Genomic DNA, 23,837 nt, shown 5'->3' on the forward strand with positions numbered 1-23,837 from the left:
GGATTACAGTTAAGAGATTGCATGAATCTCAGAATTGACTTTAAACTTTGGACTTTAAAATATTTTTGAGACTGTGATAGACTATGGGGACTTTTGAAGTTGGACTAAATGCGTTTTGCATTATGATATGGTTACAAGCTCATGGGGCCAGAGAGTTGCTGTGGGGTGTCTTTCTGTACACTGTGAGTATGTGTTGCTCTGATTGGTTGATAAATAAAGCTGCATTGGCCTATGGCAGGGCAGGATAAGGTTAGGTGGTGCATTCGAACTGAAGACGAGACAAAGAAGGGTGAGTCAGGAGAGATGTCAGCCTGTGGGACCAAGCGGTTGTAGGACTCAGGAGGGAGAGATTCATCCCAACTGCTGGGCCGGGCAGGACTGGAGAAACTTCCGGCTACAGGTAGTGGAATGTGGTACCGCCATAAGCTCATAAGGAGTGGCACTATTAGGAAATCTGGCCTTGTTGGAGGAAGTGTGTCACTGTGGGGTGGGCTTTGAGGTCTCTTTTGCTCAACTAAGGGACTACATCTGGTACAGCAGCTGCAACTGGAGTCAGTACCTAACGGAGTTTTCTGTAGTCAGCTGCCATTCTCCACCTGTCTTCTGCACTGGACAGAAGGGAGAGTGGAAGGGAGATGTTCCCTGCATCTTTCAAGTCCATGATGGGGGCACTCATTTCTGCAGTTCCTCCAGGGATGCGGTACTGTTTTTGATTCACTGTTTTCCCTGGAAAAGGCCACTTTTCTAAAGGCTTCTATTTAGCCTTCCCAACCATAACGGCCCTCACTCCACAGGTCAGGGAACCAATGTGGGAACTCTGCCAACTCTAAATATGTCTACCCCAGTTATACATCCTGGAACTGGGGAAATAATCACAGGATGAGTTCAGGAACCTACTGGACCTACTGTGAGTCATACATCAGTCAAAACTCCATTATCACATGGCCTCCATAAGCGCCTACTTAAACTGGAGGGCCACAGTTTTCTTGGGATCTCCTGGAATCAATGTTAATTCAGAACCAGTATCCTACAGATGCCAGAAAATCTGATTGTTTCTTTTTCCCCCCGTGTACAGTTACCCTTGTAAAAGACTGTAGTCCCTCTGAGGAAGTACAGCACAAATCCCAATTGGTCTTATAATGAAAACCCAGAGCCAGATATTGGGGTAAATGCTGAAAGACCAGAGAGACAAAGGAACAAGCCACTAGAGAAACTTCTCACCACTACTGAATCCTCAGGCCTAAAGGGAGGCGAGATTCTGTCTCCACAAATCCTCAGACTGAATGCTTCTGAGTCCTCAGCCGCAGGGACTGAGTTCCTGTCTCCTCCTGCCTTACATGCCTTTCTCTGCCCAGCCATATCATTCTCTGTCTCAACCTTCCTAGTACTGGGGTTAAAGGCGTGTGACTCCCAAGTACTAGGATTAAAGGTGTGTGCCACCACTGCCTGGCTCTGTTTCTCTTTTAGGCTGGATTAATCCCATGTAGTCCAGGGTGGCTTTGAACTCACAGAGATCCACACTGCCTCCCGAGTGCTGGGATTAAAGGTGTGTGCCACCACCGCCTGGTCTGGCACAAGGGAAATGGAGACAACAGCATGTGCTGGTTTGGGTCACAAATTTCATCTTATGGATTCCTGAAGGCCATGTCTCCTGGGCCTTCCCACTGTGGAGGTCAGGGTTCAGACAGAGTACCCCTCTAGCACTGCAACTCCCTGAGCCTGCAGTCCTTCACCAACACTAAGCCGAGGGATACCAGGCATCTGCAACGCCTTTCCAGGGGGCCATCTTTTGATAGACACTTCAGGCAACCATTCAAACAAACTTCTCACATTTTTTATTTATTTATTTATTTATTTATTTATTTATTTATTTATTTATTTATTTATTGGTTTTTCGAGACAAGGTTTCTCTGTGTAGCTTTGCGCCTTTCCTGGAACTCACTTGGTAGCCCAGGCTGGCCTCGAACTCACAGAGATCCGCCTGGCTCTGCCTCCCGAGTGCTGGGATTAAAGGCGTGCGCCACCACCGCCCGGCACTTCTCACATTTTTAACTGTGAGCTTCCATATCAAACCTAGAATCTCCACTCAGAGATCTCATATCAATAAACCTAGCACTATCTAGTTTATGTTCCTTCCACCATTATCGCTCACCCTTAAAATCCATTCCCACACGTATTCTCCAGACTTCTGCTTGGACAAATCAGCAAAATCATTAAGCTCCTTAGTAGTGTAGTGCACTTCCTCGTGGTCTACACTTTCTACCTCCCCTCTAGGGCCTGCTCTGCCTGAGTCTGGTTATAGGTCTAGAGGCAACTATTGGTGGGCCTTGAGGGACATGGGTGTTGTCGTGCATGGCATCTCCTTCAGAGAAGCAACTGCTGGTTTAGCAGACACTGAAGGATTAATTTCCTCAGTGGAAGGTTAAAAGGGCAATATTTTAAGGAGTAGGACTGAGGGTACTACTTCCTCAGGTGAGATAAACCCTTGAGAATCTGAGGGTTCAAAGTTCTCAGCTTCAACAGGGTCCTCCCATGCACGCCTGTCCTGAGTTACAGGATTCTATTCTTTACCAATGAAGGCCCTTACTTTAAACACTGACACCTTCTGAGGCTTGAATTTTTGCTGTAGTTCAGACAACATTATGAGGGCTTCAGTTTGATTTTCTGAAGCTCTGTGGCTGCTGGAGGGAAAATTCCCTTCCAGAGCACACTTAGAGACCTTTAAACTGTTTATTCGCACCTGGAGCCGGTCAGTTTTATCACTAAGGTCATTGTTGTCCTTCACTGTATTCTGAAGCTGGTTAATTTTATCATAGATCTCATTCCTATCCTTTAACAATTTATCCAGAGCTGGGCGGTGGTGGCGCACGCCTTTAATCCCAGCACTCGGGAGGCAGAGCCAGGCGGATCTCTGTAAGTTCGAGGCCAGCCTGGGCTACCAAGTGAGTTCCAGGAAAGGCGCAAAACTACACAGAGAAACCCTGTCTCGAAAAACCAAAAAAAAAAAAAAACCAACAACAACAACAACAACAACAACAATTTATCCAGAGATATTAAGAGCAACCAACCAGCAGCATCATTTTCCTTATTTCCCCCCAAAACTGTCAAAAGTTTCAAATATAATGCCACTAAATCCATTACCATTTACTATTGACGAATCAAGATAATCAAAGACATTTATCTTTTTAAGTCTGAACTATAGTTCACACCATGGGGTTCTAGTACTCTCTGAGCTCCCAGAGAGAGTCTGGAGAGGCTTTAGTAGCTGAAGGTGCTGGTGAATTAAGAAGCCTGTTCCAGATACTGAAAAGATTCATCCTTACACTTCTGTTTTTCTAGAACCACTCCAGTACCAAAATCTGTATTAGTCAGGGTTCTCTAGAGTCATAAAACTTATAGAATGAATCTCTCTCTCTCTCTCTGTCTGTCTGTCTCTGTCTGTCTGTCTGTCTGTCTGTCTGTCTGTCTGTCTCTCTCTCTCTCTCTCTCTCTCTCTCTCTCGTGTGTGTGTGTGTGTGTGTGTGTGTGTGTGTGTGTGTGTGTGTATTTATTGGAATGACTTACAGGCTGCAGTCCAACTGTTGTGGAATAATCTTTTTGTACACTTTGAAAATATGTCACTCAGATTGGTTTAATAAAAAGCTGAACAGCTAGGCAGGATTTTGGGGGGAGAGAGGATGCTGGGAAGGAGAAAGGAGAAGCATGAGACACTGAGTGAGCAGTATGGGCACTACAGAAATGAGGTAATAAAGCAATGAGACAAAAAACAAATTAATAGAAATGGGTTAATTTAAGTTATAAGAACTAGTTAGTAACAAGCCTAAGCTATCAACTGAGCTTTCATAATTAATAAGTCTCTGTGTCGTAATTTGGGAGATGGTTAGAGGGACAGAGAAAGACTAGCCACATAAAACAATGGCTAGCTGTGAATGGAAAGTCCCACGAGGCTGGGCGTCTCAGCTGGTTTTCTGCTATGCTGGAATCCTGAAGAAGTCGGCTCCACTACCAGTGAAGGAACGGGTGTGCTGACAAGGTGAGGGCAAGCAGGCAAAGAAAGAGTAATCCTTCCTTCTTCCATTGCCCTTACACAGGCTTCCAGCAGAAGATGTGGCCCAGATTAAAAGTGTCTTCCTGCCTCAAAATGTGGATGAAAGCCTGTGTCTTCCAACTTCTAGACCTAGATTAAAGGCATGTGTTTTTCTGGCCTCAAGATCCAGATCACAAGGGTTCCCTCCATTTCTGGATTGTAGTTCATTCCAGATACGGTCAATTTGACAACCAAGAATAGCCATCACAGGTGGATTCCAACTCCCTCCTGATTCTCTTAGCTCCCTTTTCTCAGGGAAGTCTCTGCTTCTAGATTACTTTGAACAATTATCCCTCCCTAAAAATATGACAATGTCATCCAGTTCATGTCAATAACTTCAGTGGCTTAGAAGGTCTGATGACCAGCTCCCTTCCTGAAGAATAATGTACAGTCAGGCATGGTGGTGCATGACTTTAATCCCAGCACTCAGGAGCAAAGGCAGGCAGATCTCTTTGAGTTTGAAGCCAGCAAGGGCTACATAGTTTGTTTCAAAAAATTAATGTACAAAGAAAATATTTCTGGTGACTAGAATGCTTCTCCTCACCACCCAGAGCATCCATTTCCTGTCTCAAGCTGTCCTGGAGGCTGAATTCCTAATTGCATTTACCATTTGGAAGTTTGTGCAAAATGGATTCACAACAAAAAATCTTTTGACAGTTCTTTTTGGTAAGATGTGGGAGCTGTAGAGTTCTCAACCCAGCCTAAGTTAGTGCTGGCCAAACTTGCCATCTGATAAGATTGTGGGACTCTAAGTAGACCGTGCTTTCCACTTCTGCCATTTATGATCATGTCTTCATGGGCTCCATTAGCAAATGTATGCTGGAGACATGGCTCCGTGGTTAAGAGCACCGGCTACTCAGCCGGAGAGCCCATGTCAGGCAGCTCCCACCCACCTGTAACTCCAGCTCTAGGGGATCTGATGTTCTCGTCTGGCCTCTGTGAACACCTTCCTACACATGCCATACACTCACATACACAAGCACACACATTTTTTAAGAGATAATCTCATTTTCCAAGAGGGTATGTGTGATGGCTATTCCTGGTTGTCAACGTGACTATATCTGGAATTAACTATAATCCAGAAATGGAGGGCACACTTGTGATAAAGATCTTAAGGCAGGAAAACAACATACCATGCCTTTGATCAGGATCTTGTAGCTGGATGGCACACGTCTATAATCCATACTTCAAGGCTGAATAACACAAGTCTTTAATCCAGATGTTGAGGCTGGAAGGCACACCTTTAGTCTGGGCCACCCCTTCTGTTACAATATAAGGACAGTGGAAGAAGGAGAGGGTGTTCTTTGCCTGCTTGCCCTCACCTCTGTCAGCCCATCCATTCCTTCTTCAAGATCCCAGCAGTCAGCTGAGACACCCAGCCTTGAGGGACTGAGCAGCTTCTAGATTCTTGGACTTTCCATTCATAACTAGTCTTTGTCAGACTGAAGTGGCTAAGTCATTCCAATAAATTCCCATATGCATATATACATATATAAGCATATATTTATATAGAGAGATTTATGCCTAAGTTCTGTGACTTTAGAGAACCCTAATACAGTATGTTAAAAACAGGCAAAGGTAGTGATTATACATGATTTTAAGAAGAGAAAGTCGCCCATTGGCACAGGAGATCACTTCCTAAATATAACACCAGCAGCACAGGCACTGAGCACAACAATTAATAAATGGGACCTCTTGAAACTGAGAAGATTTTGCCGGGCAAAAGACACAGTCAATAAGACCAAACGACAGCCTACAGAATGGGAAAAGATCTTCACCAACCCCACATCTGACAGAGGGCTGATCTCCAAAATATATAAAGAACTCAAAAAGCTAGGTATCAAAATATTGAACAATCCAATTAAAAAATGGGCTAAAGAGCTAAACAGAGAATTCTCAAAAGAAGAATCACAAATGGCTGAAAGACATTTAAAGAAATGCTCAATATCCTTAATCATCAGAGAAATGCATATCAAAACGACTCTGAGATACCACCTTACACCTATCAGAATGGCTAAGATCAAAAACACTAATGACAGTCTATGTTGGAGAGGATGTGGAGCAAAGGGAACACTCCTCCACTGTTTGGTGGGAATGCAAACTTGTACAACCACTGTGGAAATCAGTATGGCCGTTTCTCAGAAAACTGGGAATTGATCTACCTCAAGACCCAGCCATACCACTCTTGGGCATATACCCAAGGAATGCTCAATCATACCACAAAGATACATGCTCAAAGAATAGCAGCATTATTCATAATAGTCAGAACCTGGAAACAACCTAGATGCCCGTCAACTGAAGAATGGATTAAGAAAATGTGGTACATATACACAATGGAGTACTACTCAGCAGAGAAAAACAATGACAGCATGAAATTTGCAGGCAAATGGATGGAACTAGAAAATATCATCCTGAGTGAGGTAACCCAAACCCAGAAGGACAAACATGGTATGTACTCACTCATAAGTGGATTCTAGATATAAAGCAAAGAACAATCAGACTGCAACCCACAGAACTGGGAGGCTATAAAGCAGGGGGGGCGCCCAGGATGACTGTGGCTTATAATAAGTTTTGGGTTTACTCAATTACTGGGCAAGCCTCAATGAAACATTTCACTATTAGGATAAAAATTTGTACTGTATCAAGCTGATAATAGAAAAATAAATAATAAAAAAGATCATCACATTAAAAAAAAAGTCTTGGTGCCATCTTTCCAAGTTATTGGACATCAGTCCCTCTCACCCATTATTACAATGACATTACATTCATGCCCCTTGGAATATGGTCAGAAAAATACTGCAGGAGTTGGTTCTTGTCTTCCACCACGTGGGCCTGGGGTATATAACCTTTGCTTATTGGTTAGCCTTCTTTTTTTTTTTTTTGGTTTTTCAAGACAGAGTTTCTCTGTGTAGCTTTGCGCCTTTCCTGGAACTCGCTTTGGAGACCAGGCTGGCCTCGAACTCACAGAGATCCGCCTGGCTCTGCCTCCCAAGTGCTGGGATTAAAGGCGTGCGCCACCACCGCCCGGCCTGACAGCCTCCTGTAATCCCCCTTCTGGTTTTTGTTTTGTATTGCTCTTGCTCAGGAGTTAAAGTGAAGTCATTATCTTTTAAACTACAATGGAATCTTCACTCTTTTGAAACATTTTAATAGGTTTTTTGTTTTTTTCCGAGATGGGGTTTCTGTGTGTAGCCCTGGCTAACCTGGAATTAGCTCTGTAGATCAGGCTGGCCTCAAACTCTGAGATTCAGCTGTCTCTGCCTCCCCAGTGCTGGGATTAAAGGCGTGAACCATCACGCCCGGCATGAACGGTGGCTTTCTGATGGACTATTTTAACTAGATTCCTAGTAAATTGAACATAGATTTATATTGCATAGTAATAGATGTCTTCCTAAAGAACAGCCCTAAATTGTACTCATTTTATTTTATTTTAGATTTTTTGAGACAGGGTTTCTCTGTGTAGCCTTCCTTGAACTCAGAGATCCGTCTGGCTCTGCCTCCCAAGTGCTGGGATTAAAGGCGTGCGCCATCACCGCCCAGCAATTGTACTCATTTGTAAAGTACACAGCAACATGTTTTTCAAAACTATTATCTTCAACCAATACAAATTCTAAGTAAATAAAAATATCTATAACTAATCTATACTAGGCAATAAATAGGCTCAGTATGTCCAGCAGTCATTTAACTTCCGGGACCGGTACCGGTAAAGTTAGTACTATTTGCTTCACTTCACACGCAAACGACGTTCATACAGGACTTCAAACACTGTAAAGATTTCCTAAAGTGGAGTTTTTGTGTTGATGTAATGTTATTTCTACGAGTCGATATGTTTTGTGGCTGTCAATCATTTACATCAAACCGTGTCACACCCTGGCTGGCCTGGCCCTGAACTCAGGTTTGCCTGCCCTTGCCTCCCCAGTGCCGTGTTAACGGCGTGGCCAGGTCGCGGGGCTAAGCCGGCTTCTCGGGATTTTGACTAATCCTCGCTCTGTCAGGTTTGTTTGGTTAAGAGTGACAGATACCGAGTAACTGTGAGAAACGCATACTTTAAAGGAAAAAAAAAATCATTTTGCTCGAGTCCCGTTTTCCACGGCAAAGACAGGTAGAAGCGGCTGGGCGATTCCAACAGCCGCCGCCCCTCCTTCCCCCCCTCCCCCGCGGGGGCGCCGCGGACCCGTGCCGGGTCACGCCGGGGACGGTTGGGGTCCGGTTGAGGTCAGCGAGCCCGCGGCCGTTGAGAACTCCAGCTCCCGACAGGCACCGCTTCCGCGGCCCACGCGCGTGGCGGCGCTGCCCGCTGGGACTCGTAGTGCGGTCCGGGTAGGAGACCGGGGCAGCTACCCTGCCTCCCTCCGCGCACATCTCGGAAACCCGGCCTGCAGAGGCTCACGCCCATCCACCCGTGTCCGGCGCCGCTCGGGGCGGGGGGAGCTAGCGAAGGAGAGCCCGCGACGCGGCGGGAAGAGGCCGCAGCGAGGCGCGCACGTGGGGGGCGGTTGGCGCCGAGGAACCCGGAAGCCCCGCGCACCGCCCACCCGCCGCGCTGACGGGTTAACGCTCCTCCGGGCGGGGGCGGGGCGTGCGCCCGAGGGGCGTGGCCAGCGGCTGCCCCGGGACCGCCCACCGGCTGCCCCGCCCTTCCCCGGCCGCGGCGCGTGCGCAGAAGCCCCGCCCCGCCTCGGCCCCCACCCCCACGCCCGCAGCAGCCGCGGCGGCCGCCACCTCTCCCTCCGCTCTTTCCTCCGCCTCCTCCGGCGCCGTCGCTCGCGTAGGGCCCTGGCGTCAGACGCGCGTGGGCGGGGCGAGTACGGCGGGGGGTATAAGTAGAGGGTGCAGGAGGCGGTGCTTCCCCTTCTCCCCGGCGGTTAGTGCTGAGAGTGCGGAGTGTGTGCTCCGGGCTCGGAACACACATTTATTATTAAAAAATCCAAAAAAAATCTAAAAAATCCTTTGAAAAAACCCAAAAAAAATTTACAAAAAATCCGCGTCTCCCCCGCCGGAGACTTTATTTTTTTTCTTCCTCTTTTATAAAATAACCCGGTGAAGCAGCCGAGACCGACCCGCCCGCCCGCGGCCCCGCAGCTCCAAGCAGGAACCCAGAGATCGAGGCCTTCCTGCCGCCCGGACCCAGCACCGCCAGCCTCGCTCCCCCGGTTCCACGGCCGTTGAGTACGCGTCGATTCCGGTTGAATTTTGTCCCTCTGCGCTCGCCCCCGCTCCCCTCCCCCCGGCTCCGTCCCCCGGCCCCGCACTCGCTCTCCTCCTCTCACGGGAAAGGTCGCGGCCTGCGGCCCCGCGGGCAGCCGTGCCGAGATGAACCCCAGCGCCCCCAGCTACCCCATGGCCTCCCTCTACGTGGGGGACCTGCACCCCGACGTGACCGAGGCGATGCTCTACGAGAAGTTCAGCCCGGCCGGGCCCATCCTCTCCATCCGGGTCTGCAGGGACATGATCACCCGCCGCTCCTTGGGCTACGCGTACGTGAACTTCCAGCAGCCGGCGGACGGTGAGCGGAGGCCGGAGGGCGGCGGGCGGGCGGCCATGCGGCCGGGGCGGCCGGGGCGGCGGGCCTAGCGGGCCGGGCGAGGGGGCGGGAGGGCACGGCGCGGCAGCCCCTCGCGGGCCGGCACTTCCTCCTCCGCGACCATTTTCTCGTCCTCGGTCGCTCCCAAACTTTAGGGCGATGACGCGCCGGGAGGGTGGGTTGAGATCGCCTTCCCGGCGCTCCCGCCACAAGCTGCGAGGTTGGGGGCTTCCGAGCCCCCTCCCGGCGCGGTGGGTGGAGGCGCCTGGCCATCCTCTGCCTGGCCCGGCACTCGGCCGGGGAGGAAGTGCGATTCCGCGTTGGGGAAAAATACCACGTGTTGAACCCTGTAACCTCACAGGCCCGAGGCCTGTTCCTGCCGGTGGCCCAGTCGTTGGGGGGAGCCCAAGGCTTTAGAAGAAAGTTATTAGGTGGTGCCTGGTGGTGGTCCTTAGGGTCGTGAGTCCATTCCTAATGGCTTTCCCCTGGCCGGTGGGCCGGGAAAGGCACCTTGTGCCATGTGCACTTGCCCGGGGTTTTCCCTAGATGAAGTGGAGGAGGGGATGTGGAAAACAGCGCTCCAGAACACCTTACCTCATTTCAACCAAATTAGTTAGGTCTTAGTTTAATAGAAGTGTTAGTTAGTGTATACATACCTAATTTTTTCTAAAATAGCTCCTGTGGTTATGAATTTTAAAAAACATGTTGACTAGTTTTGGTCGTAAATGTTAGAGCAACATGTGACCGAGTTATGCTGAATTAGTAGCATCCGAGTGATGAAAGTTTCTCTCTCTTTTCTTTTAAATGGTCCAGGCTATCCATGAATCTTGGGGAATGATTGAGCACAAATAACGGATTGAGTTTATATTCTTCTGAAATTTGACAGTTCACTGAAACAAAAAAAAATTCTAAGAATCAGATAAGGTTTATGGCCTGGTAAGCAGTTAGGTTAAATCTAGATCAGTTGAATTCCAGAAATCAGCTTCTCTCTTGAGATTTTATTTTCATAAGAAAGACTGGAGTCAACTAAAGTTCATTCGGTTGGTGACTGATAATCAGTTTTTCATTGGTTAAAGCTGGTACTGAGATTTGGGGTAAGCAGCATGTTGAATGACACAGAGCCAGAAGATGTGAGCCTGAACTGCAGATTCCAGCCCCAGGCCGGAGTCAGCACGGGGTGTAAGATAAGGGAAGGTAACCAAGAGTCCTTGACTGTAACTCGAAAGACTGTCAGAAAATCCAGTTTTTAAATGTCCCAGGATATGAGAAGTTCAAGTTGCCATGGTTATATAGTTTATGCCAGTGGAGCAAATATAACTGCTCAGAATCTTGCCTCTCATTCTGACATTTTGTGTCTGTATGTTCAGTATACCATCTTTACAGATAGTTGTGTTTTTAACCAGCTTTTCCCTTTTTACAGTATTTTCTTATGTATTGCAGTAATGGACAGGGTTCTGTAAGTGAGCAGTTTTAAGCTTAATAGGGAGAGGTGACTCATTAAAAAAAAAAACTGTCAAGCTCAAAGCAAAGTCAGCAGGACCAGGGAAGCTGAGGAGGTGTGGCCAATTGATAGTGAGCTGGCTGCTGATTATCGTTATATTCTAGGAACTGGAACTTTCATTTACAAAAAGTGGCTAGCGAGCTGGATGTGGTGGTTTCTGTTCTGTTACAGCACCTGGGTTTGTCTCTTGAGTTCATGGCCAGCCTGGGCTACATCAAAAGCAAGAGCTATGCAGTGAGACCTTATCTCAAAAAGAAAAGCTGAAAAACTTGTCCTGTCAATAATTTTACAGTTAGTGAGAAATTTGAAATTTGTGTCAGAGATTCAAGTGAACTGTTCCTTCTCTAAGGACTGGTCTTTTTTAAGGTAATATTTTTCCATTTGAGACAGGTGTAGTGGTACACACTTTAATTCTAGTACATGAGGCAGATGTGGGTAGATCTCTGAGATCTAGGCTAGCCAGGGATATGTATGTAGAGAGGCCTCTCAAAAAAAAGTTTCAACTTTAGCAATTCTTGCACAGTACAAGTATACATAATTCAGTCTTTTTAGGGTCCTCAAAATTAATTGTAGGGTAGATTTTTTTTTTTATGTGAAACATAACTATCCAAAAATAAAGCAGCTTATGAAAGGCTAATGATATTTACTCTGGACATGTCTTTCTCACAGCGGAGCGTGCTTTGGACACCATGAATTTTGATGTGATAAAGGGCAAGCCAGTACGCATCATGTGGTCTCAGCGTGATCCATCACTTCGCAAAAGTGGAGTAGGCAACATATTCATTAAAAATTTGGACAAATCCATTGATAATAAAGCACTGTATGATACGTTTTCTGCATTTGGTAACATCCTTTCATGTAAGGTAAGCAAAGATGTGACTGGTCAGTATTTGCAATGTTGAGCTACTTTTAGTTTTTGGAGTGACATCTGTGATGGCTGTTAATGTCTGTGTTTATTTCCGAAATAGCCAGGATTAGGTGGCTAGCATTTCTACAGAGTAGAAAAACAATAGCAAGTAATAAAAAGTGAGCGTGTACTTTTTTCCCCAGGTGGTCTGTGATGAAAATGGTTCCAAAGGCTATGGATTTGTACATTTTGAAACACAGGAAGCAGCTGAAAGAGCTATTGAAAAAATGAATGGGATGCTGCTAAATGACCGTAAAGTGTACGTATAACTTCTAGTGAACATGTTCAGTCTGTTTTTAATAGTTCCACATCAGTTTGAAAAGTAATAGGTTTTTGTTCCTAAGATACAGCTAGCTAGAGCTAGACATGGTGGCACGCCTTTAATCCCAGCACTGGGGGTGGGGGTGGTGGGTTAGAGACCGGCAGATCTCTTAACTGTGTAGGACCTGGTTTAGGACAGTCTAAGCTACATAGACTCAAGTTTAAAAAAACAAACAGCCGGGCGGTGGTGGCCTACGCCTTTAATCCCAGCACTCGGGAGGCAGAGCCAGGCGGATCTCTGTGAGTTCGAGGCCAGCCTGGTCTACCAAGTGAGTTCCAGGAAAAGGCGCAAAGCTACACAGAGAAACCCTGTCTCGAAAAAACCAAAAAAAAAAAAAAACAAAAAACAAAAAAAATGAGAAAGATACAGCTAGTTGTAATGTCATCACTTGAGAGATGGAGACAGAAGGATCTGAGTTTTAAGGCCAGCCCAGCTAGGCTACATAAGAATGTCTCAAAAAACCCATCAAAATATATGATGTAGCGAAAGCACTAAACCACATTTGCCAGGTTTCATAATCGCTGACATTCAGTGATGTCACTCAACATTCAAACCTAAATTGAACCAGGTGAATGGGGATTTGGTCATATGAGTGCAGTGTTGAAGAACAGGGAATCCATGCAACCTTAGTAAGGAACTCATTCATTGGCTGGGTTCACATTTGGGGAAGCTAACCAAAGTAATTTAATTATAGGTGCCTTAAGACAGTGAGTGAGCTATCTGACTGTACACACTGAGTGGTCTGAAGTCAGCTCATTCTGGTGTTAGGGGAGGTTTTGTGATTAATCTTTTTTCCTGAAATAAAACTTCTTTTTTAAAGAGTTCCAGACTTGTATCACTGAAAACTAGTGAGAATTGGGCTATTATATAAGGCATGTAGTAAGTGAGTGAGTTCTCTTTTTATTTTGTTTTTTTTTTTTGGAGACAGGGTTTCTTTATGTAGCCCTGCCTGTCCTAGAACTCACTCTGTAGACCTCAAACTTAGATACCTGCCTGCCTCTGCTTCCTGGGTGCTGGGATTAAAGGCGTGTGCCACCACCGCCCGGTGAGAATGAGTTCTTGATTTGTAGACTGCAATGGCATGAAAATGACTGTCAGATCATGCAGATTTAGGAACTAGATCAGCCTAGTGTAGTAGCATATACCTATAAGCCCTGCTCCTGAGAAACATGAGACCCACCAGCCTCTGCCTCCCGAGTGCTGGGATTAAAGGCGTGCGCCACCACCGCCCGGCGAGTACTCAGTTTTTAAAGTGATCCCAAATGTAGAAATCTGAAGTCCAAGTGTTCTCTGCAATCCAGCCTTTTTTAAAGCATCAGCATGACAAATCAGATTTTCAGATAGAGGTGCTCAGTCAGTAAAGCCTACAAATTGTGAAATCCAAGACACTTGTGCCCCAAGAGGTTACTCAACTTTTATCACAGTGCAAAACTTGATAGCAGTGCTTGAGTAAAAATTAAAAGAATGTCTGCATTGGCAGGATCCAGGTGAAGACTGAATAATTGCTGATTTTAGGTGCAGAATGAGGCACCATTCTGGGAAGCAGTTTGATTGTTGGTATAAAGCACTACTTGAGAGAACAGAAAGTTGTGTGTGTCTACAATGAAATGTTCTCCCACTGAGGTTCTTCAAACAACTTGGAGGAAGCTTTTGAGGATAAAGACAAATCTCCATGTTATGGATTGTCGTTGAACTGAGAACAAGACACTTTGATGTCATTTTATTTGTATGGGGTTATAGAAGCTAGTATGGTGTGTATATTGAATATCATGCACAGTTAATATTAGTGAAGAATTGAGTTTTTTAGTTATGTTTTTGGTTAATAATGCAGTTAGGCCAGGCTGTTGTGTTAGTAGAGAGACTTGAACATTTCTTTTTAAGGAGATGGCACAATGGTAGAACCACTCAGAAACGATGAGAGTTTATGTAGGTCTCTTCCTTGGCACTAAACAGTTAACTTCTGTTGACAGGAGTGAACCTTTTAACCCTGGGTTAACTGGATCAAAATGTGCATTGGAAGAAAACTATTCCATTTTAATTATAGGTACAGAAACATTGTATTTTCAGTGGAGACATTTTTATTTTGTGGTACTCTTAATGAAGCAGCCTGATGTTCAAGTGCTGACATTTTCTCAGGTTTGTTGGACGATTTAAGTCTCGGAAGGAACGAGAAGCAGAACTTGGAGCAAGGGCAAAGGAATTCACCAACGTTTACATCAAGAACTTTGGAGAAGACATGGATGATGAGCGCCTTAAGGATCTCTTTGGCAAGTTTGGTAATGTGTCCAAGTTAAATCTTTACACCTAAAGTAATTGCCTGAAGTTGAATGACTAATACTTGACTGGAAAGTATTTAAAATACTTTAAGCTATAGTCCACTGCTCAACAGTAACATACAAGTGGAGTGCTATGCAGCTTAAAGTTTAATGAAAGTGTTGGGTCAGTGTGGCCAGCTGAGTAGACTGTTTTTGCTGCATGAAGATACTTTTTTTTTTTCTTTTTTTTCTTTTTTTTTTTTTTTTGGTTTTTCGAGACAGGGTTTCTCTGTGTAGCTTTGTGCCTCTCCTGGAACTCACTTGGTAGCCCAGGCTGGCCTCGAACTCACAGAGATCCGCCTGGCTCTGCCTCCTGAGTGCTGGGATTAAAGGCGTGCACCACCGCCGCCCGGCATGAAGATACTTTTAATACAGACCGTCTTAGAGTTGTAGGACGGTATGGGTAAGACTGGACTAAAATGTAATCTCTAGTTATAGAATGGAAAAGCTGGCCCCTTTTGGTTAGTGTTAGTAACATGTTTGAGCAGTTTCAAAGAATGTTTTTCAGAGATCTAGATTCTTCCATCATAACTACTTGGAGGATCTTTTCAAAGTAAATTCAGCCAGGCTTGAGTGGTGCACACCTATAATCCCAATGTAACAGGGAGGGGGCAGGGGATTAGGAGTTGAAGGTGGGCTGGGTTACAGAAAACCCGTCTCAGATTTCAAAATAAGGAAGTACAAAAACCAGCCTCACTTTCAGGACAGGAGTAAACAATGAGGAAATGAGAACTCTGGGTGACTTGGTGTTGTGTCTCTTTGAATTTAAGAATGGGCTTACGTTTTGTTGTTGTTCAGTTCTTCAAATGGTAATTAGTGCATTTAATAACATTGTAAGGCCAGCCTGAGCTTGCTTATGTTGGTTCTTTTGAAGGACAAGGTCTCACTTCTGTAGCTCTGGCTGCCCTGCACCTTACAGAGCTCCACCTCCCTCTGAGCTGGGGTTAAAGGCATAAGGCATGCACCACCACAGCTGGCTGAATCCTCTTCTGAACAAAGACAATTTTTATTTTGTACCAAGATTAGTTATTTGACATGAGATAATAACAGTCAAGTTTTGTACCTTACTTAAGATTCTCCATTCTAGAAGTTTCTCTTGGGTTACAGCTATCTTATCTATCTTGTATCTGAATGTTTTAAAATCAAAACCTGTTTGTTTTTGGGTCACTGTATAAACCAGGTTGGCCTTGAACTTGCAGAGATCAACCATCTGCCTCCCACTTGCTAAGTTTGAGCTGGTTGTTTTTAATTATACCACCTCTCCCACACCCTGAGTTGACCACTGTTAGTTACTTTTCTTTTGCTGCACTGGGACTCTGACCGAGGCAGGTTTATTGGGCTTACAATGTGGGTCAGTCCGTGGCCATCGCGGCAGGCAGGCAGGCAGGCAGGATTCCGGGGCAGCAGCCGAGAGTGACATGTTAAACAACAACCACAAGCCACTTAGCCAGCCTGAATGGTGTGGGCCTTTTGAAACCTCAAAGCCCACCCCCAGCAGCACAACTCCTAGTCCTTTTCAAAGTTCTCCCGACTGAGGACCAAGTATTCAATTTCAGGAGCCTGTGAGGGCTGTTCTCACTGAAACCACCACTCCCAGTTCTTACGCAGTAGAGATTTCACACCTGAGGCATCACTTGCTGTGGTCTCCTCCACACAGGTGATGGGGAAGCTTGTCTTTGGAAAACCCTCTTCCGGTAATTCAGTTGTTTTCTGCCTCAGGGTCTAGTATTCCTCCACTCACTTTCAAAAGCAGATAACCAAAGAAAGGCTTTTCAAGTTTATTCTTAATTCTGAGCAAGAAAAATCAATCAAATTGGTTACTTAAAGGGCTATTCTACTGAGCTAAGAACAAAAACTTGGATAGGTTTGTAAGACATTTCGATGTAAGAATTTTCGGGTGTGTATGATACATATAGAAAGGGTCTATGAGGAGAACATATAAAAATCTTAGAGCTTGGAAGGCCTGGGGTTTTTCCTCTGGCTGTTTATGTTAAGGTGTGAAGTGTGTACATTAATTGTGGACTAGTTTTTATTCACTTTTTCCAGGGCCTGCCTTAAGTGTGAAAGTAATGACTGATGAAAGTGGAAAATCCAAAGGATTTGGATTTGTAAGCTTTGAAAGGCATGAAGATGCACAGAAAGTAAGTCTGAATAGTTCTTTTCTATCAAAGGAGTATACAAAGTTGTTCCTCTTGTTGAGTTTTACATGTATGTATAAGTTTATGCCAACACTACATATTACAATCAGTTATTTGCACTTTATGTGTTAGAGTTGGGACTGTATAGTGCCCTCAAACCTGGAGATTTGGGGAGGGGGAGTCTATCTTTAATGTTAGCAATTGGATAAACTTTACTTGTTAATGAGATTTACAAGTAACTGAGTTTCCTTTGGTTTTTGTAAGGCTGTGGACGAGATGAATGGCAAGGAGCTCAACGGAAAACAGATTTATGTTGGTCGAGCTCAGAAAAAAGTGGAACGGCAGACGGAACTTAAGCGCAAATTTGAACAGATGAAGCAAGATAGGATCACCAGATACCAGGTGCATTTTTACTTGAACAAGCAAACTAAGACAGGGATGAGGAAACCTATTTTACATTCATTTCAGTTACTGCCAGGTAACTGAGAGTTTGAGAGGGAAAAGAAGAAACTCAAGTAATAGGTGTGCTTAGGTACCACAGGGCTTCCTACCTCTCTTCAGTTGTCTTTTCTTTTCAGGGTGTTAACCTTTATGTGAAAAATCTTGATGATGGTATTGATGATGAACGTCTCCGGAAAGAATTTTCTCCATTTGGTACAATCACTAGTGCAAAGGTAAGAGCATATGCTGTATTTTATTACTGAAGTTAGATGGGAGGCCTTGAATAATGTAGCTATGTTACTAATTACTAACAGCAGTATCATCTGTTGACAAAATTCTGGGTAGTCATCTTCCACCCAGTAGAAAATTTTCCTTTAACTTGAAATCAGAGATTATAAAACAGTAGGATTCTGTAATCTCTTAACAAAATTCCAAAGTTTTGGTTTAGAAACCTGCTGTGGGTGTTTTACCTACTGTCCATGGTTTAAGACTACCTTGCAGAGTAAGTTGCTGGGTTCAGAGTAGAGTGCACAGAGAGAAACGGATTCAGTGGGCTCTATTCCAATTTCTCAGATACTCCGTTGACTAGGGTTTGTCAGAAACATTTAGAGGCACAGTGGGTGGTTACAAACAAGGAATGCAGTAGTAGCTTTGCGTGTGCTTTCCTAGGATTACATTATGGTGGTGCCTGAGCGTTGTTTGAATTTATTTTGTATGCTACTATATGGGAGGGATATACAGTATCTTCTGGGGATGAGAGGGGCTGGCAAGTTAAACTCCAGGATATCATTTGTTTACTAATATTTAGTAAAATAAAACCATGTTTGCCAAGCGGCTCAAAAGGATGAATAAGATGGCAAAGGTCCTTTGTTCTCTGATCAGAAAATGCACTAGTTAGTCTAGGCTTTCTTTCTTACACTGGACAAGCAGTTCTGGTGGTGATGTCTTCAGATGGAGACAGTTCTGGGCATCTCCTACTCTAGCAGATTGGTCAGGAAAGCGAGTAGTAGTAAGTAGTCTTGTCTTTCAAATGTAGTTTTTACTGGTGTGTCTGTGTTCATATGCCTTGTGTTTCTGTTTTGGGTTGTCTTGATTTAAGGACTTGTATGTTTTATTTCTCTGTTATCACAGATAACAGGTTCTAATATCACATGTCTGCACCTTGGAAAGTTGCTGTTGTGTAGCTCCCTCTTCTGGCTGTGTTGCTTGCCTGTAGTAATGCATGTTATGATGCCCCAAGTATTGATTGTAAAGAAGAGCTCAGTTGACACAAGGGGTTCCTGGCACTCACAGGATTACTTGGTTGAGTGACTTGGACTGTAAATGATGTTCTGTGGTTGGTTCTACCATTGCATTGACTTTTCCGTTCTCCTTTATAGGTTATGATGGAGGGTGGTCGCAGCAAAGGATTTGGGTTTGTGTGTTTCTCTTCCCCTGAAGAAGCCACTAAAGCAGTTACAGAGATGAATGGCAGAATTGTGGCCACGAAGCCACTTTATGTAGCTTTAGCTCAGCGCAAAGAAGAGCGCCAGGCTCACCTCACTAACCAGTATATGCAGAGAATGGCAAGTGTGCGGGCTGTGCCCAACCCGGTGATCAACCCCTACCAGCCAGCACCGCCTTCAGGGTATTTCATGGCAGCTATCCCCCAGGTACGTGTGCAGAAGAAAGGGCTGCTTCATGCCAGGTGTATAGTGCTAGGGTAGAGTGTGTCCTCTGATAAGAAAGCACTCAGTCGTTAGATGGAATTGGGGAATGGCAGGTGTGGTGGGGGGAACTGTTGTGAGAACAGACATTGGTGGTGTGTCTTGTGGAGGGCGACCCCACTAAAGCCGACGGACTTCTTTCCACAGACTCAGAACCGTGCTGCATACTATCCTCCTAGCCAAATTGCTCAACTAAGACCAAGTCCTCGCTGGACTGCTCAGGGTGCCAGACCTCATCGTAAGTCTCTTAGTTATGACTGGGATTGAAGCCTGGGAGTGTAGCTCAGATACAACACGTAACCTACCGTCAGCTAAGCTGTGGGCTCAGTATACCATCCATGAGGCAGATTTGTCCTGTTACAGTGGTAAATTGCTCTTGATAATTTATGGTTGAGAGATCTTCAGTGGATAGGTTTGATTTCCCTAGATAAAAATTTGGGGATTTGCTCTAAGTCTTCATTTGCCCTGGTGGCTGTAGCCTCACAGCTCAGCCCTAGAAAAGCATTAGCTTTCGCTTGGTGAGTTTCTCAGTGGATGTGTGTTACCGTTAAATACAGCATTCCAGAATATGCCCGGTGCTATCCGCCCAGCTGCTCCTAGACCACCATTTAGTACTATGAGACCAGCTTCCTCACAGGTTCCACGAGTCATGTCAACACAGCGTGTTGGTGAGTCCTAACCCTTTCTGTAAAAAAAAAAAAAAACAACTTTGATCTCCAATTTGAAATAGCACGATACTGAAATATTTGGTCTTTCCTGTAGCTAACACTTCAACACAGACCATGGGTCCACGTCCTGCGGCCGCTGCTGCCGCAGCCACTCCTGCTGTCCGCACCGTTCCCCAGTACAAATACGCTGCGGGAGTCCGCAATCCCCAGCAACATCTTAATGCACAGCCACAAGTTACCATGCAACAGGTGGGTGGGGTTCATCCTCTGTCTGTAGGGGCGTGGTGCTTAGCTAAAATCAGGTGGTGGTGTCAGCTGCATGATCTGTGGCCGTCTTTCTTACTGTTTGATTTTATGTGAAGAGGTTTTTAGGACTAGAAAGCAGCCAGCAGTCTCTGAATTAATGTGTAGTGCTTTGGTTTGACATGGATGTAAGGAATATGTGAAGGAAAGTTCAGTTACATTGGTGTAGATGTCACCTTTTTCCTAATCATGGCACCAGAACATGATGATATGACTCCAAGGAAGACTTTAGAGTGTAACTGTGTCTCAAGTGCAGATGTGTCATGGAATTGTCTATATTTCTTAGCCCCCGGCTGGTATTTCCCTCAGATTCCTGTAATTGCCCATGATGGCTGGCGGCCTTGTGTTTCATTACTTTGGTTGCTAAGAGGTTTCCTGTTTTATATCTAGCCTGCTGTTCATGTGCAAGGTCAAGAACCTTTAACTGCTTCCATGTTGGCATCTGCCCCCCCTCAAGAGCAAAAGCAAATGTTGGGTAAGTAGCTCTGTTGGCCTGTCACAGAGTCCACACCTAAATATGATGGCGTAGGGCAGTAGTGGGAAGGAATTCAAACTGGGAGCTAGTGGGAAGTGGTACTCCAACTTTGAAATGAAAGAAGGGACGAATACTGACAGTTGAGAAACTGATTCCACCAGACGTGATTAGCTTGTGACAGATTGTGTTCAGACGGGTGTATTAATAAGGTTCCTAAACCCCAGGCTGATAATGGTTATCACTACTTTCTGATAGAGTCTTTTGTTTCTAGGTGAACGGCTGTTTCCTCTTATTCAAGCCATGCACCCTACTCTTGCTGGTAAAATCACAGGCATGCTGTTGGAGATTGATAATTCAGAGTTACTTCACATGCTTGAGTCTCCAGAGTCTCTCCGCTCAAAGGTACTTTCAGCATTCATTCTTCTTTTTTGGGTTTTCTTGGGGGGGGGGGTGTTGAGACAGGGTTTCTCTGTGTAGCTTTGCGCCTTTCCTGGAACTCGCTTTGGAGACCAGGCTGGCCTCGAACTCACAGAGATCCGCCTGCCTCTGCCTCCCGAGTGCTGGGATTAAAGGCGTGCACCACCACCGTCCAGCAGCATTCGTTCTTCTAAAGCTTTATTCTGCAGAACGTTTACATGGCGTGTATGCAGTTACCTTTATAAATAGGGATATAAACCTTCAGGTAACCTGTAGTGCTTGTTTCTCCATTTTGAATAATTCACCCAAAGCTCACATTGCTAGATTGTAAAACTTGCTCAGAAACTTTGCTCAGGTCCTCCGACCAGGTTGGTAACTGCTGCTGCTCAGAGCTCACTCCACTCTAAAGGTCTGCTGTGGTGCGGATTTATCAGTTATCTTTGGTCACTCTTTCCTGAGCCAGTTACGTTTGCCCTTGTCTAGGTTGATGAAGCTGTAGCTGTACTACAAGCCCACCAAGCAAAAGAGGCTGCCCAGAAGGCAGTGAACAGTGCCACTGGTGTTCCGACTGTTTAAGTGAGTTGTTCCTCTGTCTCCTTGCCAGCCTTGCCCATCTATACCAAAGATTTACTTTACAAGTAAATAAATGTTAGTCATTTTTCAGAGGGGAAGATACATAACAGTTAGAGGGGGCTCTCCTGTCTGGTACTGACCAGTATTTTAAGTCAACACTTGTTTTGCACAGTAATTTGTATGAAATGGCCTGTAACAGAAGTTGGCTTTCACACGTAATGCCTTTTTTTTTTTTTTTTCTCGAGACAGGATTTTTCTGTGTAGTTTTGGTGCCTGGATCTCAGTCTGTAGACCAGGCTGGCCTCGAACTCACAGAGATCCACCTGACTCTGCCCCCCAAGTGCTGGGGTTAAAGGCCTGCGCCACCACCGCCTGGCAAGTAATGCCTTTTTTAAAAAATAGAAAGAAAAAATTACTTACTTTTTGTGCATTGGGGTTTTGTCTGCACTTATGTGTGTGAGGGTATTGAGTTCCCTAGAACTGGAGTAACAGACAGTTGTGAGCTGCCATGTGGGTGCTGGGAGTTGAAACTGGGTCCTCTAAAAGAGCAGACAGTGCTCTTAGCTGCTGAGCCATCTCTCCAGCCCCCCAGTTAATGCTTATTTTATTGGATGATGGATTCAATGGTTTTTTTGGCCCTCTGTCCCACCACCAGGAAACTGTTGCTTGGTGAGTCTATTGTGGTTAAGACCCTTTCTAAAAAGTACTAGAGCCTGGGTTTGTGGGCCGTGTTGTTTCTGATGTTAGGGAGTGGGTATGGCTGTGTGCCAGTAAAAAACAAGCAGCCTACTGACTTATAGGATCCTGTAAAGGCCTTTAATTACGTGTTACTATTGGTCTTTTTTTTTTTTTTTTTTTTTTTTTACATTTACAGATTGATCAGGGACCACGAAAAGAAACTCGTGCTTCACCGAAGAAAAAATATCTAAACATCGAAAAATTTAAATATTATGAAAAAAAACATTGCAAAATATAAAATAAATAAAAAAAGGAAAGGAAACTTTGAACCTTATGTACCGAGCAAATGCCAGGTCTAGCAAACAATGCTAGTCCTAGATTACTTGACCTAAAACAACAAAAAATACAAAAAAATAGTAAAATATAAAAACAAATTAATGTTTTATAGACCCTGGGAAAAGAATTTTCAGCAAAGTACAAAAATTTAAAGCATTCCTTTCTTTAATTTTGTAATTCTTTACTGTGGAATAGCTTGGGATGTCAGTTCTGTTAGTAGCAGAACTGATGACTGAGCAAGGAAACGTAATTTGGATTATAAAATTCTTGCTTTAATAAAAATTCCTTCAACAGTGGATGGTTATGCTTTTATTTCCTTTGGTTCTCTTGGCCATAGGCATTTGTAGCAGGGGCTGCTGGCTTAATAGTGCAGAGCTGGAAGCAGCTACCAATACTGTAAAACGTGAGCTGTTCTTGGTTTGGGTGTGTGTGTGTGTGTGTGTGTGTGTGTGTGTGTGTGTGTGTGTGTGTTTTGTTCAAGGTCTTGCTGTGTAAGTGGTTTGGGGTGTGTGTGTGTGTTTTGTTCAAGGTCTTGATGTGTAAGTGGTTTGGGGGGTGTGTGTGTTGGTTTTATTCAAGGTCTTACTGTATAAGTCAGGCCAACCTTAGCCTCCCAAAGTTGGGTTTGTTAGGTGTGTTACTCTGACAATACTAGTGTGCTTTATTTAGTTCCCTTTATTAATTACCAAGCTGTTGTATATATAGTTAACTGGTTTTTAGCGTTAAATTTATCATAACTGATTTCTGTGCTACAAAATGGTTAGTGTAGCTAGAGTTTTTTTCTCTGGGTCCCGTCAAGCCCCAGCAGTCAGTCCCCGTAGCCCACTTATAAAATAAACACACCGACTCTTATATTATTTAAACTGCTCAGCCATTAGCTCAGGCCTACCATTGTCTAGCTCTTATCTTACACTCAGCCCATTTCTGTTCATCTATATGTTGCCACGTGTTCCGTGGCTTTACCTGCTGCCTTTACATGATGCTCCCTGGATGGCAGGCTGGTGTCTCCTCCCGCCTTCTTGTTCTCTCAATTCTCTCTTAGTCCCGCCTATACTTCCTGTCTGGCTACTGGTATTTATCAGTCAATCATCCACAGCAGGTTAGCTTAAATAGCTACTCATTTGTGTTGGAGAAAAGACAGAATAGACAAGATGACTACCGCTGAGCTATACCTGTCCCCATCTCCTTGAAAGACTTGGTTATGAAATAGCACCTAATTTCAGGATGCTGTGGTACCTTGTCACTTGTAAAATAAGATGTAGGAGTTGTGGCTCATACAGGGCTTGGTTTACAACATTGCTAGGAAGCTGGTACCCAAGCAGCTTGCACATTTGGAATACAGTTTTGTTTTGGACTTCATCTACTACCAGTGGGTGCTTTTTGTTTGTTTTTGGAGACGGGGTCTCACTATGTAGTTCTGGCTGGCCTAGAATTGAGAGATCACCC

The 23,837-nt window shown here is 44.8% G+C and overlaps 1 protein-coding gene across 2 annotated transcripts; it reads left to right on the top strand.

Moving 5' to 3' along the window:
• Positions 1-8,317: 8,317 nt before the first annotated feature.
• On the top strand, positions 8,318-22,687 carry Pabpc1 (poly(A) binding protein cytoplasmic 1). Of its 2 annotated transcripts, XM_059247080.1 has the most exons (16): positions 8,318-8,407; positions 9,134-9,593; positions 11,782-11,975; positions 12,163-12,278; positions 14,478-14,617; positions 16,703-16,797; positions 17,059-17,196; positions 17,373-17,468; positions 18,615-18,887; positions 19,089-19,179; positions 19,499-19,609; positions 19,704-19,858; positions 20,303-20,387; positions 20,659-20,789; positions 21,288-21,380; positions 22,252-22,687. In XM_059247080.1, exons 2-15 carry the CDS (start codon positions 9,401-9,403, stop codon positions 21,378-21,380), a joined length of 1,911 nt encoding a protein of 636 aa, XP_059103063.1. In that variant the 5' UTR covers positions 8,318-8,407; positions 9,134-9,400; the 3' UTR covers positions 22,252-22,687. The 2 variants fall into 2 exon arrangements, with proteins under 2 accessions (XP_059103063.1, XP_059103062.1); XM_059247079.1 differs by lacking the exon at positions 8,318-8,407 and having other exon boundaries at positions 8,794-9,593.
• The last annotated feature ends 1,150 nt before the right edge of the window (positions 22,688-23,837 follow it).

Source organism: Peromyscus eremicus, chromosome 20 (genome assembly GCF_949786415.1).
Source record: "Peromyscus eremicus chromosome 20, PerEre_H2_v1, whole genome shotgun sequence".
NCBI classification, from domain to species: domain Eukaryota; kingdom Metazoa; phylum Chordata; class Mammalia; order Rodentia; family Cricetidae; genus Peromyscus; species Peromyscus eremicus.

Coding starts and splice junctions, on each gene's coding strand:
- Pabpc1 (XM_059247080.1), top strand. CDS start 9,401: ATGAACCCCAGCGCCCCCAGCTACCCCATGGCCTCCCTCTACGTGGGG. Junction 16,798..17,058: donor GGCATGAAGATGCACAGAAA/GTAAGTCTGAAT, acceptor GGTTTTTGTAAG/GCTGTGGACGAGATGAATGG. Junction 19,180..19,498: donor TCAGGGTGCCAGACCTCATC/GTAAGTCTCTTA, acceptor CGTTAAATACAG/CATTCCAGAATATGCCCGGT.